The sequence below is a fragment of the Eretmochelys imbricata genome, chromosome 1 (genome assembly GCF_965152235.1).
Source record: "Eretmochelys imbricata isolate rEreImb1 chromosome 1, rEreImb1.hap1, whole genome shotgun sequence".
Taxonomy (NCBI): Eukaryota; Metazoa; Chordata; order Testudines; family Cheloniidae; genus Eretmochelys; species Eretmochelys imbricata.
Window position 1 is genome coordinate 222,942,606 of NC_135572.1, and position 17,045 is coordinate 222,959,650.

The 17,045-nt window shown below is 45.6% G+C and overlaps 1 protein-coding gene across 1 annotated transcript in view; it reads right to left on the reverse strand.

The window, feature by feature from the left end:
• Window positions 1–5,144: 5,144 nt before the first annotated feature.
• The window catches only part of LOC144269783 (scavenger receptor cysteine-rich type 1 protein M130-like), a 75,610-nt gene continuing 63,709 nt past the window's right edge, over window positions 5,145–17,045 (reverse strand). Inside the window, exons 11-16 of the mRNA XM_077825632.1 lie at window positions 16,693–16,830; window positions 9,849–9,944; window positions 8,765–8,836; window positions 7,607–7,696; window positions 6,219–6,371; window positions 5,145–5,269 (exon numbers count right to left, since the gene is read on the reverse strand). Of these exons, the coding sequence (XP_077681758.1) occupies window positions 5,145–5,269; window positions 6,219–6,371; window positions 7,607–7,696; window positions 8,765–8,836; window positions 9,849–9,944; window positions 16,693–16,830 (674 nt within the window). The remainder of the gene's footprint in view (window positions 5,270–6,218; window positions 6,372–7,606; window positions 7,697–8,764; window positions 8,837–9,848; window positions 9,945–16,692; window positions 16,831–17,045) is intronic.

Genomic DNA, 17,045 nt, shown 5'->3' on the forward strand with positions numbered 1-17,045 from the left:
CCATGTTCCTTATTCCCCTGGTGTCATGTCAGTAACAGTCTCCACAGGGAACACGGGCCCTCCAACTCCAGGTTCCACTGGTCAGGACACATCTTCCCTATTTTACAAATATTTTAATAGAAACATGAAAAACAAATAATTGATACTCAACCCTCACACCTGAAGGCCCTTCAGCCAGAGACTGCAAGCAAATAGCTGAGTTGGAGTCTTCTCTTTACCACATACTCAGCCGGTTAAGTAGTCATTAAGGTAGTTTGCTAGACTCAGAGACAGAGAACAAAAGAATGGCCATACGGGGTCAGACCAGTGGTCCATCTAGCCCAGTACCCTGTCTTCCAACAGTGGCCAATGCCAGATGCTTCAGAGGGAATGAAACACAACACGGCAATTTATTGAGTGATCCATCCCCTGTCGTCTAGTGTCAACTTTTGACATTCAGAGGTTTAGAGACACCTAGAGCACGGGATTGCATCACTGACCATTTTCTTTTTTTGGATGAATTTAGTCTGCAATTCCTACCATAGTGGGTCTGTGGGTTGGGAACATGATTAGCAGGAGCTTCTCAGCCGGCCAGTGAATAAAGATGGAATCAGAGCATACCAAGGTGACTAAAGGACCAACCTGTGCCATTGGCTTGATGCAAAATGTAAAATGAGGGATTCCCGTCATCCCCCCCGGACAGAAAAATCATATGCTCCTTCATCTCTTGGCCGGCATTTCCACCTCATCTGGACCAACCCTCCCCCTCAGGTTCTTTGGGACAGGACCCTCTGTCAGCAGGGGAAAAGGGAGAGGGTCAGAGAGGAAATGTTTATCACTGTGCACTGGAAGACTGATGACCCCGAGGTACTAGAAGGCGAAGGAGGAATGGGATGCACCGTGGGAGGAGAGAATGCTGGCCCCAATTCCTCAAGCATGACCAGAGGAATAGGGACCAGGACCGGTTACGCTGGAGCAGCTGATAGACCTGGTGGCCACTGGGCTCACTAGCCACCTCCAGTACCAGCACACAGCCCACTGTAGCATCTGCTCTACACGTACAAACCTCAGCTCTGGGGCTGCACTGTTCACCAGGGTCCCACGTCCTGCAGCCAGAGCAGGTCCTGGAAAACTCTGCAGTTGGGTGGTCAGTGAACAGCTGTGTGCGCTGGAACAGACAGCTGTATCCTGCGCCTGCCATCCATGCAAGGTGGGCAACACATTCTGTTGGGGGCAGGAGAGCAGGGGGCCCACTTCTGATTCCCAGTTCCCAGTGGCGGATTAATGATTTTGCCGCCCCGAGGCCCTGAAAGAATGGCCACCTCTGGCCCCATATGAACTTGTTTTAGTTTTTTTACAAATTTGTTTGAACTAAAATGAATCTAAATATCATTCAAATAATTGAACATTTACAAGTTTTATTATAAATAAAATGACAAGTACAGCGGACCCTCGCTTGAACGCGCGTCTGCATAGTGGAATTTCGCTTTCAGCGCGGGACCGCGCATGGATTCAAAACCCCGCGTTCAAGCGGGGGTCCGCTGCAGTTTAGGATTCTCGCGAGTACGTTTTCTAAATGGCGTCGCGCTGTCATTGGTGGTTTCAATACGCGCTGTGATTGGTAGAATCGCGGTGTCACTGGTGCCGCGATTACAAAAATGCTGCTGTTATAAATTTGCCGCCCCTGCAAATTTGTCGGCCTCGGCGATAATACGCCGCTGCCAGTTCCACCACAAGGGAGACTGACCTTGTGTCTCCGACAATTGAGATAACAGGGACTAATCCTCCCCACATGCCCCACTGTGCTCATCTTGCCCTTGGTCCCTGCCTCGCTCCAGCTAGGGACCAATCCTCCCCCCGCCCTGCCCAACTGTCAGGGTGGATAAAAATCAATGACTTTTTAAAAAAAAAATCAAATAATCAGATTTTTTTGTTTTAATTGGATTTTTGAGGAAAAGATATCTAAAGATAGTTTTAATTAAGGTACATTATATCTCATCGTGGAATTAGGATTATAAATTTTAATTCTATAGTATGAGATAATATATTCATGTAATGTTTAAGAAAAGTTTTGTAAATGAGTTCTAATAGTTCATGATTTGGGACCCAATCTTATGGGGGTCCACAGGCCTCTGTATAGATTATTTAGGTTAATTTTTCTATCTACACAATGGGACTTAGTGCTCAATCTAGAAGATACCATCAGAGATGCTGAGTTTTGCAGTTCTCAGACTGGATTTGTGTCTCCAGAGATAACATTCTTGTTAACAGCAAAAATGTTTTAAATAAATAAATAATATATAGAGATGAGAAATAACAGACCTCAACCCTATTGTCCCTCTGCAAATTTGTGTACACAGAGTCAATCCCTAACCTCTCTCTAAAAGTGCAAAGTTTCCAAAAGTTCAATGAATAGAAGATTGTTGGGGGCGGAGTAGATCTGGACAAGGAAAAGAAGTCTGGAGATAAAGGTGAGAAGTGAGGGACATATGCTTTTTTGTTAAACTATTCTGTTTGCTGTTGAAGAAAAATATCCAGAATACTTACTTAAAGTTGTTGTTTTAGTTAAATAAAACAATTTAAATATCTGTCTGGTGATGTTCTCCTCCTAATACAGCCTGGCAAGAAAATCCTCCAAATATTAATGATAGTTCACCTCCCAATAACTTCATAAATATCTGCTTCAGTTATCTTTGGGAAATGAAATAACCAAACACTCATTTATTTTCTGATATAGCTCTAAAACTAATCTGAAAAGTTTTCAAAATAAATCACAGTTTAAAAATGTATTGTGTGTACCTTCTAAAAATGAAATCTACACCTATCTCTGAGTTGTGAAGAATATGTATTAAGGTTATAACCAACAACAAGAATACACTTTTATGTGGAAAACCATGATTAAATTGAGTCTGCCTGACTCGTGATTTAAATCAAATCCACCCTCCCCGCTGTGCTCTTGCCCCTGGCCTCTTCATTCCCCAGGAGGGGCCCACAAATATGTTTGGGGCCGGGCCCACAAAAAGTTAATCCAGTCCTGGATCAGTTGCTAGATATTGTAGAACTCAGCCAGGATGCTTATTTACCTCTGTATGTTTTTGCTTCCAGTACATCCCCTTTCTATTACCCTCAGGGAGTGGACATGATCATACTGTAACCAAAACCCAGTAGGGCTGTTTTAATCTCCTGCAGACTTCTGCCATTTGCTTGCTCTTTCATGAGTGACATTGCTATAGCTGTCTGACTATTTTGTGAAGGGGTGTTGTAGGGTTCCCTGGATTGTTGGAAGTGGGTGGATCTGGCTATGTTATCTCACATCAGGGATTCATATTTGACTTTCACAGCTTAGAAGGGACCATTATGATCAGCTCATCTGACCTCCTGAATAACACACATTTCACATAGAAATTCCTACATCAAGCCCACAGTTTTGGTTGACCTAAAGTGTGTCTTTTAGAAAGAGAACTAGGACAGATAGTTGCATTTTTTCTTATTGGAATATTTTTCCATCAGAAGATGCTGATTTCACAAAATCAAAACATTCTGTAGGAAGTATAGATTTCCTGAACATTTCTGAGAGGAAATTATTAAAAAGTTTCATTTTGACTTTATCTTTTTGACTTTTAAATTGTACCATAGCACCCACACATCACATCCACAGTCACATCCACACGCCCAACACAATCCTTTACCACACATCATTCACACCCCTCCCAGCACATAAACAACATACAACTCCAGCGCATCACTCCCCGACATAATATACACACGATCACATGCAACACCCAACCACCACACACTCTGTACAAATCACATAACACACCACCACCACGTGGATACCATCACACACTGCCACGATGTGCCACACCCATAATGCACCATACAACATAAGAGTCAAAATAGTACAAAGATGCCTTCTTTAAACAAAGGTGAGCAAATCTAACCTTATCTAAAAAAAGCATTTCAACCTTCGCTTAGAATATCATGTTTCATGGAAGGTCTCAGTCTTTATCTTCAAGCCACTAAGGCTGAGATCTGCAGAGGTATTTAAGCTCCATTGAAATCAATGGACATTAGGGGGTTTAAATGCCTCTGAGGATCTGAGTCTTCAGCATTTAGGCCTGTAACAAATGAAAGATTCCTTCCCATTCCAGGACTGCATTGATCAGCATTGTCCCTCAGGCACAGTGGAGCTGTCTCCTGCCAGGGGAAGCTCATTTGTTCAGGAGACACTTTTTTTGGTGGTTGATCCAAGACTATGGACCTAACAGGATCACAAAATCACCTGAACCCTTTTTCTGTTCCACTTGAAAGTGAGCTTCTGAAATCTGCCTTCAGTAGCATAAGCTCATAGCATGTCATAAAATAAACCTCCATAAGAATCCATATGCACTTTTTCCCTAGAGGGAAGGATGGAGAACGACCCACATGGGATGAAAGAAAATCATGTCACTTCATACATCTCTATCCAAAGCTCTGATGCCACAGTGAAGGGCATAGTATCAGCATTTGTAGGGCAGAGAAGAGATTAGGGGCCTCTTGTCACTGTCTAATCGTGTGTGTGTGTGCTCATTAAGATACCTGTAAATAACCTCCCATTTATACTCCTGGATTTCAGAGGAAAGTCTGGAGTCTGGATTGGGGGTTAGGGCGCTCTCTGGAGTTAGGAATATTTTGTTGCTGGGTTCTGGAGTCCCAAACTGGCAGGGAAAACAGGCTCAGATGTAGTCTCAGAACATCAGGTGACAGTCCCAAGTGGGTCTCTGTGACCGAACCCATCACATCAGTCTCCATCTCTCTCCCTGCTGGTCCCCATGGAGCCACCCAACACACCTCATGAGAGAAACATCAGCCCAGGGACAGATCTTCAAAAAGGTTTTAATAAGAAAAAGCAAAAATTCACAATGAAGAAGTGTTAGGGACAAAAAAGCAGGGAAGTTCCAGACTGTCTGATCAATGGGAAATTAGAGGGGAAATCACAGCCCCTGTCTCAGTCAGACTTATTTCTTGCATCTAAACAAAACTGAAATCAAAAAGCTAATTGAAGCAGTTCCCAGGCAGGGATAGTCTCCAATACCCCGATGGGTCAATGAGCATTTGGGACAGGAAGAGTCTATCCATACAGCATTTACATCCTCACAGGATATTTGATCTGAACCCAGCCATTCTTATATTGATATCCCAGAGACGCCATCATCAACGTCATCATAACCCGGGTCATGAGGAGGTGGAGACAGGGCTTCCCTCTCAGCCCCAGAGGCCCCTTCACTTCTTAGCGAGTGCAGACTCCAGCCTGAAAATAGCAAGCAAGTCACATTACAGTCAAAACATTCATTCTCCACCCATGTGCACTCACATAATGGATGGGCAACATACAGCATGGGCTGTGAATCAGCCCCCACCCACAGTTCCTCTTAGTGGGCCTCTGACATGTTTAAACCATTATCTCTCTCTCTGTTCTTCAAAGAAAACATGTGGGAGCAGATTCTCTCTCTTCTGAGACCTCCCTGGTGCAGGAGAAGTGTGGGGATGGCAGTGAGGGGTGACGACTCCCTGATAGGCCACTGGGAGCTGCTGTAACTCCTGACAGCGGATATAGCCCCTAAGGGACCACACGCCAGCAGACACCTGGTGGCTGGAGCAGGGTGGGGACCCTAGACCATGGGACTTGCCTGGACATCACAGATCTCACCCACCCACACAATGCTCATTCACACGTTATTCCCATCAAGACCAAAGAAATGCACATTTCATCCCAACCCAGTTTCCTTTGAGGTGCAAAGTGGGAGTGCAATCCTGGGTCCCAGCTCTGATCCTGTGCTAATGGGGACATTTACATATTGAAGAGAGGGATTTCAAAGCCAGGCCGCTAACTAACCCCACTCCAGGGACCTGCTCTTCCCATTACCATCCAGGGCACTGACACCTGATTTGGGGAAAGGCACTTTGCCCCTGATCCTGCCAATGGACCCATGTAACTGATGATTTGAACAGTCCCACTGAAGTCAGAGAGAGTATTCATGTGAGTAAACTGACAGATGGGATCTAGTATTTGTAGGATCAGGGACCTTATCTAGGAAATCTTCTCTCTGTCTTGATTTCAATCCATTTAACTCTGTTTAGCAGAGGTCAGGGAGGGGACACAGCTGAGAGTTCACCAATAACTGTATTTCAGTGCAGTGACAGTGACCTCTAGTGGCCAGTAAAGGCTCTTCCCGGTGAGTTCTCCACACTCCACTCACCTGTCCGTGAATCCCTGTTCCTGACACTTTCCCCATGGGCCCCCGTGACTTCCTGGGCACTCGGTCCAGAACCAGGGTCGTCTTCAGGGTCAGAAATTTCTCTGGCATCATCATAACCGTCCCCTGGGTCATCTCCAGGCAGGGCAGGGACCTCTGAAATAATTATGGGAATTAATGGTAATGAGAAGAGGCTTTCCACTGAATAGAGAAATAAGCTACATGCCAGGTGTGGCAAAGGAGGGACTTATGTGTATTATTTCTTATGAATGCCACATACACCTCAGTTTAGCTGTTTGACATTATCCTGCCAGACTGCACAGGGAAAAACAAAGGAGGACATTGGAGGGGAAGCAAACAGGAAACATAAAAATAACAAAGACGTGGCTCCTTAAGGCGACAATGAGGGGAGCTGTTAATTGTGGAATGCCCTTGTCATAAATTTAAAGGGAAGAGTAATCACCTTTCTGTATTCAGTGTTATAAAATCCCTCCTGGACAGAGGCAAAGTCCTTTTACCTGTAAAGGGTTAAGAAGCTCAGGTAACCTGGCTGGCACCTGACCCAAAATGACCAATGAGGGGACAAGATACTTTCAAACCTGGACGGGGGTGAAAGGCTTTTGTCTGTCCGTGTGATACCTTTGCCGGGAACAGATCAAGGATGCAAGCTCTCCAACTCCTGTGAAGTTAGTAAGTAATCTAGCTAGAAAATGTGTTGAGTTTTCTTTGTTTTGGCTTGTGAAATTTGCTGCGCTGGAGGAAATGTGTATTCCTGTTTTTGTGTCTTTTTGTAATTTAAGGTTTTGCCCAAAAGGGATTCTCTATGTTTTGAATCTGACTGCCTGTAAGATTATCTTCCACTCTGATCTTACAGAGTTGTTCTCTTATCCTTTTTTGTTCTTCTAATAAAGTTCTGGGTTTTTTTTAAGAATCGGATTGGTGTTTTTGGGTCTTAAAAATCCAAGGCTGGTTTATGCTCATCTTGTTTATTCTCAAGCCTCCCCAGGAAAGGGGGTGTAAGGGCTTGGAGGGATATTTTGGGAAATAGGAACTCCAAGTGGTCCTTTCCCTGGTCTTTGTCTAAATCACTTGGTGGTGGCAGCATACTGTTCAAGGACAAGATGAAACTGGTGCCTTGGGAAAGTTTTTAACCTAAGCTGGTAAAAATAAGCTTCGGGGGTCTTTCATGCGGGTCACCACATCTGTACCCTAGAGTTTAGAGTGGGGAGGGAACCCTGACAGCCCTTCCCTGGCTCCAGCCAGGCTACTTTGGGTTAATTCTTCCCAGCCCTGAGCTCAGGATCAAAGGGCAGACTAGGGAATGAAGAGGGTGGAGCAGCAGTAGCCAAGGGGTAATGTGGCTTCCAGGAGGCAGATTTATCATTGCTCACCTCGGCTGTCTGGAGTCTGGAGGACGTTCCTCAAGGCAGGCTCCTCCACATTATCGTAATCCAACTGAGACCCCCCTGGGAAAGCTCCCTCTGGAACAGCAAACACCACGGTCAGCTTCCCCTGAACACACCCATTTCCCCAGCAGGTTTTAGTTCCCCATTAAAGGCCTGTTGTTTTCGAGTTTGGGCTTTTCATCATAGAGTCTGCAGGGGAAGTCACAGGGTGACCCAGGGGAAAAGGGAGAGTCATGGACATTCTGTGAAACAATAATTGTGCCACCTTTATTTCCTCAAAAATAACTAAGCTCCAGCCCTGCCCCACAGCATCCAATACCAACTTTGTCATGCCCTTCAATGAGATCAGGATCTATGCTGGTATTGAGCTAACCCTGGACCTGCTTCATAGATTCATGGATATTAAGGTCAGAAGGGACCATTATGATCATCTAGTCTGACCTCCTGCACAACGCAGGCCACAGAATCTCACCCACCCACTCCTGCGATAAACCTCTCACCTATGTCTGAGCTACTGAAGTCCTCAAATTGTGGTTTAAATACTTCAAGGAGCACAGAACCCTCCAGTAAGTGACCCGTGCCCCATGCTGCAGAGGAAGGCGAAATACCTCCAGGGCCTCTTCCAATCTGCTCTGGAGGAAAATTCCTTCCCGACCCCAAATATGGCGATCAGCTGAACCCTGAGCATATGGGCAAGATTCACCAGTCAGATACCCAGGAAAGAATTCTCTGTAGTAACTCAGATCCCACCCCATCTAACATCCCATCACAGGCTGTTGGGAGATAGTAGCTGCCACACCAGAGCTGACCATTGTGAATTCAACTGAACTCTATAAAGACATGGTTTAAAGTCCTTACATTATATGGGCTGGATCGTGAATTTGGCTATATGCTCCTGTCGAGGAGGCAGGGGGCTAAGGTCATGGGGCATAGATCAGGGGTTGTACAGTGACACGTGTCAGCTGTGGAAGTCAGATTCTTTCATACAGTGTGAATATTTCTCTGCCAGGTTCCCTGCAGCTCCTCCCCTGGGAGAGAGCACAGTCAACCACACACAGAAAGGGTCACGATTTGTTCACATTTCCACCAAGAGTTGGACAGAAATCTTTTGTGTGCCTCTGTTTCCACCCCCATCCTTGTTACCTTGTTCTGATCCAGGATCATTTTCCCCCTCGTTGTCCCCGGTGTAATATTGCAGCTTTGTCACTGAGTCATCTGAATAGGAAACTGGAGAAAGGGTAAATGGGATGTTATCACAGTGAGAGCAGCGAAACTGGCTGATGGGCAATGCATCCGGGTCCTGGAGCAAGATTTATTGTCTCACTATATTGCTTCTTCAAGGGAAGATGCTGAATTCACAGCGACTGAGTGGTGAGAGGCTGACACAGACTTTCTAAGCTAAATATCAGTTTTTTGTAGTAAATGTGGCTTTGGGGTGGATAATTCAGACTGGGAAGATGCTGGGAAGAGCCATATTGACCTCATGAGGTGAGGAAGGAACTGAGTGAGCCTTTTACCATGGCATCCCCTCCTGTGGGTTTCATTCAAATCCTTCTCATGAACTGGGGGGCCTGTTTTGAGTCACACTCAAGGTGTAAGAATCTAAATCTTTAGATGGGAATGTTTATCTTCTCCTCCTGAATGTTGCTGCTTCATGGCCTGATCCAGCAGAAAATTATGGCTGAGGCTGCTGCTCCAGATCTCCTCAGCCACGGACATGACTCCCATTTTGTTCTGGAAGATACTCCCCCTCCCCCGCCTTTTTGCCAGACAAGGCCACACCCCTCCTATGATCAGAGTCTGTGACCAACCCCCACCATTAGCAGAGAGGAGAATGTGCATCTCAGAAGTAGCCTCAGGGAGAAACACTGACCATGCTCAGAGTGCCCCACAATGTGCTAAACTGAGAGCAGCATCTTCCCCCCTGATTGACATTCAGTCAAAATGACGAGAACAGTCATCTTCCTGACCCATAACTAATTACCCCCTAAGGCGGCAGGATGTACTGATGGGCCTGACTGTCCTCAGAATGGGGCTAGCAGAGTCTGCTAGGGAGGAAACTCATTCATCTCAGTCCAGTAACTGGCTGGTCTCTTCACAGACCCAGCATCTCCAGCCATCCAGGACTCACAGGCTTGAAGGCTGCAGAGATTTAGCTCTAAGTCAGAGCTTTAGAAGGCAGAGTGCATTAGAGATTTTCTCCCTGTTAGGAATGACACACACAGACCTGAGCGATCAAACATTTCCTGCTTCTTTCTCATCAGGTTATAATCGATCTCCTCGTACACGGCCTCAGAGAAAGGGTCCAAGGATCTTCTGGAGCCTGAAAACAAAGGGCAGGGTTGGAAAAGGCTCAGAGAAGCTAGGGATGGGAAACCCTATGAGATCATCTAGCCCCTGCCCCCAACTCCAGTGCAGGACTGGTTCCTACAGCACATTCCCACTGCTCTGTCCAGCTTAGATTTCAGCATCCCAGGTGATGAGGACCATGTCCCTGTCATGTTTGTTCTATTGGCTATTTCACGGTCATTAAGTTTATCTTGATATTCAACCTTAATGGTCCCTTCATAAATGTATCCTATTACTCCTACTACCACCCAAAATCATTCCTCTCCTATCCTGGTGCTCACACCTATGGGCAAAATAGTACTTGTATATGTACTGCCTAGAGACTGTGTGGGGAATAATTAGCTAATATTTGTGCAGTGCTTTAAAAATGGAAAGTACTATCTACCTATCTTTTTAGGTGACGAATTTGAGGAACTGTCCCAGATTGAGATGTCATGAGAGGAAGTTTTGGAAGAAATTGATGAACTAAACAGTAATAAGTCACCAGGACCAGATGATATTCACCCAAGAGCTCTGAAGGAACTCAAATATGAAATTGCACAACTACTAACTGTAGTCTGTAACCTATCATTTAAATCAGTTTCTGTACCAGAAGACTGGAGGATAGCTAATGTGATGCCAATTTTTTAAAAAGGCTCCAGAAGCGATCCCAGCAATTACAGGCCAATAACCCAAACTACAGAACCAGGCAAATTAGTTTAAACTACCGTAAAAAATAGAATGATCAGACACATAGATGAACATGATTTGTTGGGGAAGAGTCAACATGGTTGTTGTCAAGGGAAATCGTGCCTCACCAATCCTCTAGGATTCTCTGAGGGGGTCAACAAGCATGTGGACGAGGGGGATCCAGTGGATACAGTGTACTTAGATTTTCAGAAAGCCTTTGACAAGGTCCCTCACCAAAGGCTCTTAAGAAAAGTAATGTGTCATGGGATAAGGGGGAAGGTCCTCTCATGGATCAGTAACTAGGTAAAAGATAGGGAAAAAAGGAGAAGAAATAAAGGGTCAGTTTTCAGAACAGAGAGAGGTAAATAGTGGTGACTCCCAGGGGTCTGTACTGGGACCAGTGCTGATCAACATATTCATAAATGCTCTGGAAAAAGGGGTAAACAGGGAGGTGGCAAAATTTGCCGATGATACAAAACTACTCAAGGTAGTTAAATCCAAAGGAGACTGCGAAAAATACACTGGGGTCTCATAAAACTGCGTGACTGGGCAACACAATGGCAGATGAAATTCAATGTTGATAAATGCAACATCTTGAATACTGCGTGTAGATGTGGTCACCCCATCTCAAAAAAGATATATTGAAATTGAAAAAGGTTCAGAAAAGGGCAACAAAAATGGTTAGGGGTATGGAACAGCTGCCATATGAGGAGAAATTAATAAAACTGGGACTTTTCAGCTTGGAAAAGAGATGATTAAGGGGGGATATTAAACTATAAAATCGTGACTGGTGTGGAGAGAGTAAATAAGGAAGTGTTATTTACTCCTTCTCATAACACAAGAACTGGGGGTCACCAAATGAAATTAATAGGCAGCAGGGTTCAAACAAACAAAAGGAAGTATTTCTTCACACAACACACAGTCAATGCCTGTGGAACTCTTTCCCAGAGGATGTTGTGAAGGACAAGAGTATAACAGGGTTCAAAAAAGAACTAGATAAATTCATGGAGGATAGGTCCATCAATGGCTATTAGCCAGGACGGGCAGGGATGGTGTCCTTAGCCTCTGTTTGCCAGAAGCTGGGAATGGGCGACAGGAGATGTATCACTTGATGATTACCTGTTCTGTTCATTCCCTCTGAAGTGCCAGGCATTGGCCACTGTTGGAAGACAGGATACTGGGCTAGATGGACTTTTGGTCTGACCCACTATGGCTGTTCTTATATAAGGGTAAATCTACACTGCAATCTGGAGGAGTGATTGCAGCATAAACACATCTGAGCTGGCTTTGATCGAGCTAGCCACGTAGCTGTGTCAGCACACACAGCAGCACAGGCTAACCTGCCGTGTACAGCCTCGCCTAGGAGCCTGGGTGCACACTCCAGTGGCTAGCCCATGTCACAGCCATGCTGACGCAACTACACTGCTGTTGTTATGCCAGCTAGCTTTCACCGAGCTAGGTAAAAGCTAGCTTGGGTATTTCTACATGTGCTGCAATCACACCTCTCACTGCAGTGTAGATATGCCCTAAATGCCTAGTAGAACTGTCTGATCTCTTTGGCCATTATCACCCAAGCTCTTTTGCAGCATTTCTCCTTCCTGGTACCCTCCCTCCTGCTGTATCTCTCTATTCCGGATCTTTCCCTCACATGGATTTTCTTGTACTTTTCTAAATGGAATCTCAACATGTTATTTTTCTAAGAATACTTGAAGTCTCTTTGTATTATTTTCTCCAGTGAGGCGGAGTGGCCTCCCTCCCCACTTTAGAGTGAGGGACCACGACACTCCCTGTGGTGGGCAGAGCCAAATCTGCCCTGCCCCCGTCGCCGGAATTACCAGGGCAGCACAGGAAGTATAAAGGGAGGGCCTTGCATCTCATTGGAGTGGGAGCTAGGGAAGGAGACAGAAGTCTCCAGCCTGCTGCAGAATTCTGGAGCTAGACCTGCACCGGACAGCATCGTGTCCCCAACGGAGACCGACCCTGCAGAGAAATTGCTGGCACTGCCATCGGCCAAGTACCCCAACGAGACCAAGGACCTGGGCACTATGGAACCCCTCACCCAGATGCTGGTAGGAAGTAGACCAAGGAAACTGGACTTTGGTCCCGTTACACTGTCAAAACCCGAGTCAACATGTTTTAGCTGGATCCCTGCTGATCCAGTGGCGGAACAGTCTGCCAGTGTTTGGGCCCCGGGCTGGGACGCAGTGGAGTAAGGTGCACCAAGGTCCCCCCATCCCCTGCTGCCAATCCCATCCCTGGGGTGGCAGCCTCCCCACGTTAGGCCAAGAGGTCTGCTGTCGGCCAGAGCCAGGTCATCAAAACTGTCTGTTTGGTGCTCTGCCCTGCCTGAGGGCCTGAATCCCTAGACTGTTTGGTGCTCCCTGCTCTTCCCCACCCAAAGAGCCAGAGCCCCAGACTGTGTCTTTGCTGGCTGCCTTAGCCGAGAGGCTTAGGCAAAACCTGCTTCCCACTCTGCCCTGCCCAGAGGGCCAGAGCTTCCCTTATAAACCATGAACTGCTGGCTGTCCCAGCCAGGATGCTGAGGATTAAAAACTGTTTATACTCCACCCCGCCTAGAATGCCAGGGCTCTAGACTCTTGAAAGGTGGCAGCTCTGAAAGGAGGCTGCCAACTCTAGACTGCTTACAGATCAGCCCAGCAAGTGGGACCCGAGCCTGAGTGCTGCTGCCTGACATAGTGAGAGGGAGCGGGCTCCCTCTCCACTTGAGAGCAAGGGACCACTGCATTTCCCCTTTGTATTATTTCTCTGTCGTCCCCACTAGTTTCAACTCCTCCCAATGTAGTGTCATCTGCAAGTGTCACTGCTGTGCTGTTCATTTCCATGGCCAGATCATAGCTAAAGATATTAGATATGACAGGACTTAAGATGGTCCCTGGATCCCCCACAAAGCTCTCCCTGACATGCACACCTTGTGCAGGTTACAGGGCTGCTACAAGCAGGCCAGATTTCTGTACCAGACATGCACTGGCTACAGAGCTTCTGTGCAAGAGAGGTACACACCAGATGTGTTCACCGTAAGATACCTTAATACTCCGACAGGTATGGCTGAAGTTAGTTTAAACAAGGTATGTTACACACAGTGTCACCTAGTGGCTGAATAGTATAATACAGTTTAACCTTCCATTACGTCTCTCCCTTTGCGTTCTACATTCCTACCATTTACAACATTTACATAATCATGGTATCTTTATAGTTGAGCACAGATCAGTCTATTAAGTGTCTCTTGTTAGTATATAGGTCTGTCTTTTAGCTTAGGATAAAATTTTGGGTTTGACTTTTGATACTTTTATATCCTCCTTATGAATATGTATGAACAAAGAATGAAAACACTGTGTGTTGCTTCCAGATGGGGTTTATAGCACAATGAAAAGGAATAAGGAAAAGAGTTAAAGTGTTGCTGGGAATGGTGGGAGTTTAATATACAAGCATATACTTGAAGACTGCCTCGACCCTTATCTAAAGGCAAGGTCAAGCAACCAGACGGGAGGGGCAGGCGGGAGGGTGGGCAAACATAAGAAACACTAAAAAGCCAGAGAAAAGGTGACCCTGGCTGAAATATAACCTTACTCCTTACCCCACCCTAAGGGTACAAAAGAGGTAGTACCAAAGTCCCCATACTACGATCCTCCAAAACGGAACATGACCATAAATTGTAAGGGGTGGGACCAAGGGATATAATTAAACCTGCTAAGAAAAAGAAGGTGGGAAAAAGGACAGGGAAAACTCTGTGGCATACAGAGCTATGGATATGCTTGCCTGATTAACCCCACTAAACATTGCATTGCCTGCACTCGGACTATGGTCTTCTGCTTTCTGATTGCATGATAAGAACCAAGAGAGGGGCGAGGGAAAAAGTCCTAACGTCGCTCAGTGGTACTAGTTTTCTAATTACCCAACCCAAACACGTAACAACTTGGTCATCTGGCTTTCCGTCAGTAGCAATGACTGCCTGAGGCCTGTTTGGAATCTCTGAGTTTTCTTCCTCTTGTTCTGCATCTGCCATCTGTAGAGTTTGCTCTGTTGATTGTTCTTCCTGAAGTACACTGCATGCTCCAGCATTTTATCTTGAGTTTATTTGTACTGGGTCTCCTTTCAAATATCCATCTTTCTAGTTCTTCCGCTTTTCTCATGAGGCCCATCATGGCTGCCACACTGAGGTGGAGAACGCTGTTGGTCTTTGATCACATGCACTCTGAATGAGAAGTTTTTCTCTTTGAAAGAGATTTCTGTGGTGAACTGTCCCATGCAATTCAGAATGCCTCCAGTCTTAGTCAGAGCTGTGGCAGGTAACTTCATCTCTGGGAGGGGTTGAAGGTGATTGTAAGGCCCTTCTGAGATGACTGTTACATCTGCTCCTAAGTCCATTTTAAAGTCCATAGTGTTTCTCTGAATGATCAGTTTCACTCTCCAGGCAGGCTCTGTATCTTCACACAGGATAGATCCAAGACACAATAGCTCTTGATTGTCTGTCTGGAATATGAATCAATTCCCTGACTGTGTTCATGTGGAAAACAACTGCAAAACGTCCATGTTTCGTGCATTTAATATATCCTGAATGTTTGAGTGGAATTTGTTCCTCTTAGCCAGGGAGTTCTCCCTCATTACCTCACCAGTTTTATGGTATTAACTTGTTTCATTCAGGCTGTGTTTGTTAACAGCTTCTAATCCATTTGAACAGCAGTTTGTAGGGTGAAGTCTGTTTTGAATTGTAGCTCCTGTGAAGGATATTTATCTGTTAACCCAATAACCAGCCTCTCTCTGATGTTTTCATGTTTGCTGTTCCTGAATCACAGTTTTCAGCCAAGGCATGCAGAGCTCTTATAAACTATTCAACATTTTCCCCTACTCCTTCAATTCTCTGGTGAAAACATGCCCTTTCATAAACCACATTTCTCTGAGGGTACGGTAGAACCTCAGAATTACAAACACATTTGAATAGAGGTTGTTCATAACTCTGAAACGTTCATAACTCTGAAACATTCATAACTCAGAACAAAATGTTACAGTTGTTCTTTCAAAAGTTTACAACTGAACATTGACTTAATACAGCTTTGACACTTTACTATGCAGAAGAAAAATGCTGCTTTTAACCATCTTAGTTTAAATGAAACAAACACAGAAACAGTTTCTTTACCTTGTCAAATCTTTTTTTAACCTTTCCCTTTAATGTTTTTAGTCATTTACATTTAAGACACTACTGTACTGTATTTCCTTTTTTTTTCTTTCTTTCTTTTTTTGGTGTCTGGTGCTGCCGGGTTGTATACTTCCAGTTCCAAATGAGGAGTGTGGTTCACTGGTCAGTTCTGTTACTTTGAGGTTCCAGTGTATAAAGTATGCATCAAACAAAGCCAGAACCCTTTCACAGTCATCTTTGTGCCAGTCTTCAGGAAAATCAAAGGATTGAAAGAAATGCTCTGCTTGCTTCCAAATAGCACAAGGTAAACACCATACCTGTATAGCTTCAGTTTCCTTATGGAGTTTTGTAGCAATCTGAAATCTTGCAAAATGCTGCTTCTAGTCTGTCAATTGTGAAGGTTTGTCAAAGCTGAAGTTCTCTGGTCAACGAAGAGGGAGATGTTGATGAAACCCTGCAACTTGTGTTGCTTTTTTTTCCTGTCTCCATCCTGCATTGCTCCTCCTTCTGTCTGCAACTTCTGTTGCTCTCTTCCTTCTGTTTTTCTTCTCCTCTGGCACTGCTTAACTTAGGGCACCATGTCACATACACCTTGGACATGGTAGGTGGCAAGGCTGCTATAAGCAGGTCAGGCTTCTGTATCAGATATGGACTGCCTACAGAGCTTCCTTTCCGGAGAGATACTCAACAGATGTATTCACAATAAGATCCCTTAATGCTCTGCCAGGCATGGCTGAGGTTCGCGAATGTAAGTTGTTACATGCAACACCATTTCGTGGCTGAACAGTATAATACAATTTAACCTTCCACTACACTGCCAACGCCCCACCCCCCATTAGGCACAGCTCCACCTGCTATTTCAGAGGCATTTCACACAGTGACACCAAGCAGGACCCACCTCTGCGCTGTGCCCTGGCACTTCGCACCTGCGCCCCCAGAATGATTAAGACCAGGCAGAGCAGGGCTCCCAGGATAATGCAGATGACCATGGGCACCGTGACTCTTCCACTGTCGGTCGGAGGGCGGCGCGGGGGAGCTGGATGGAAATGAACATGGAAGAGGGAGAGATTATCCTGTGAGAATCCAGGGGGCCCAGGGATCTCCCCAGTCACTCATTGCAGGGCCCAGGACAGCAGGGTAACGGGCTGGGACACAGTCTGTGTGCCATGGGGGCAGCTCACAGGCTGCAGTTTAAATCATGGGCCCTGCCCTGTCAGCTGGAGCCAGCAGACAGGAATTCTCTGGCTCAGC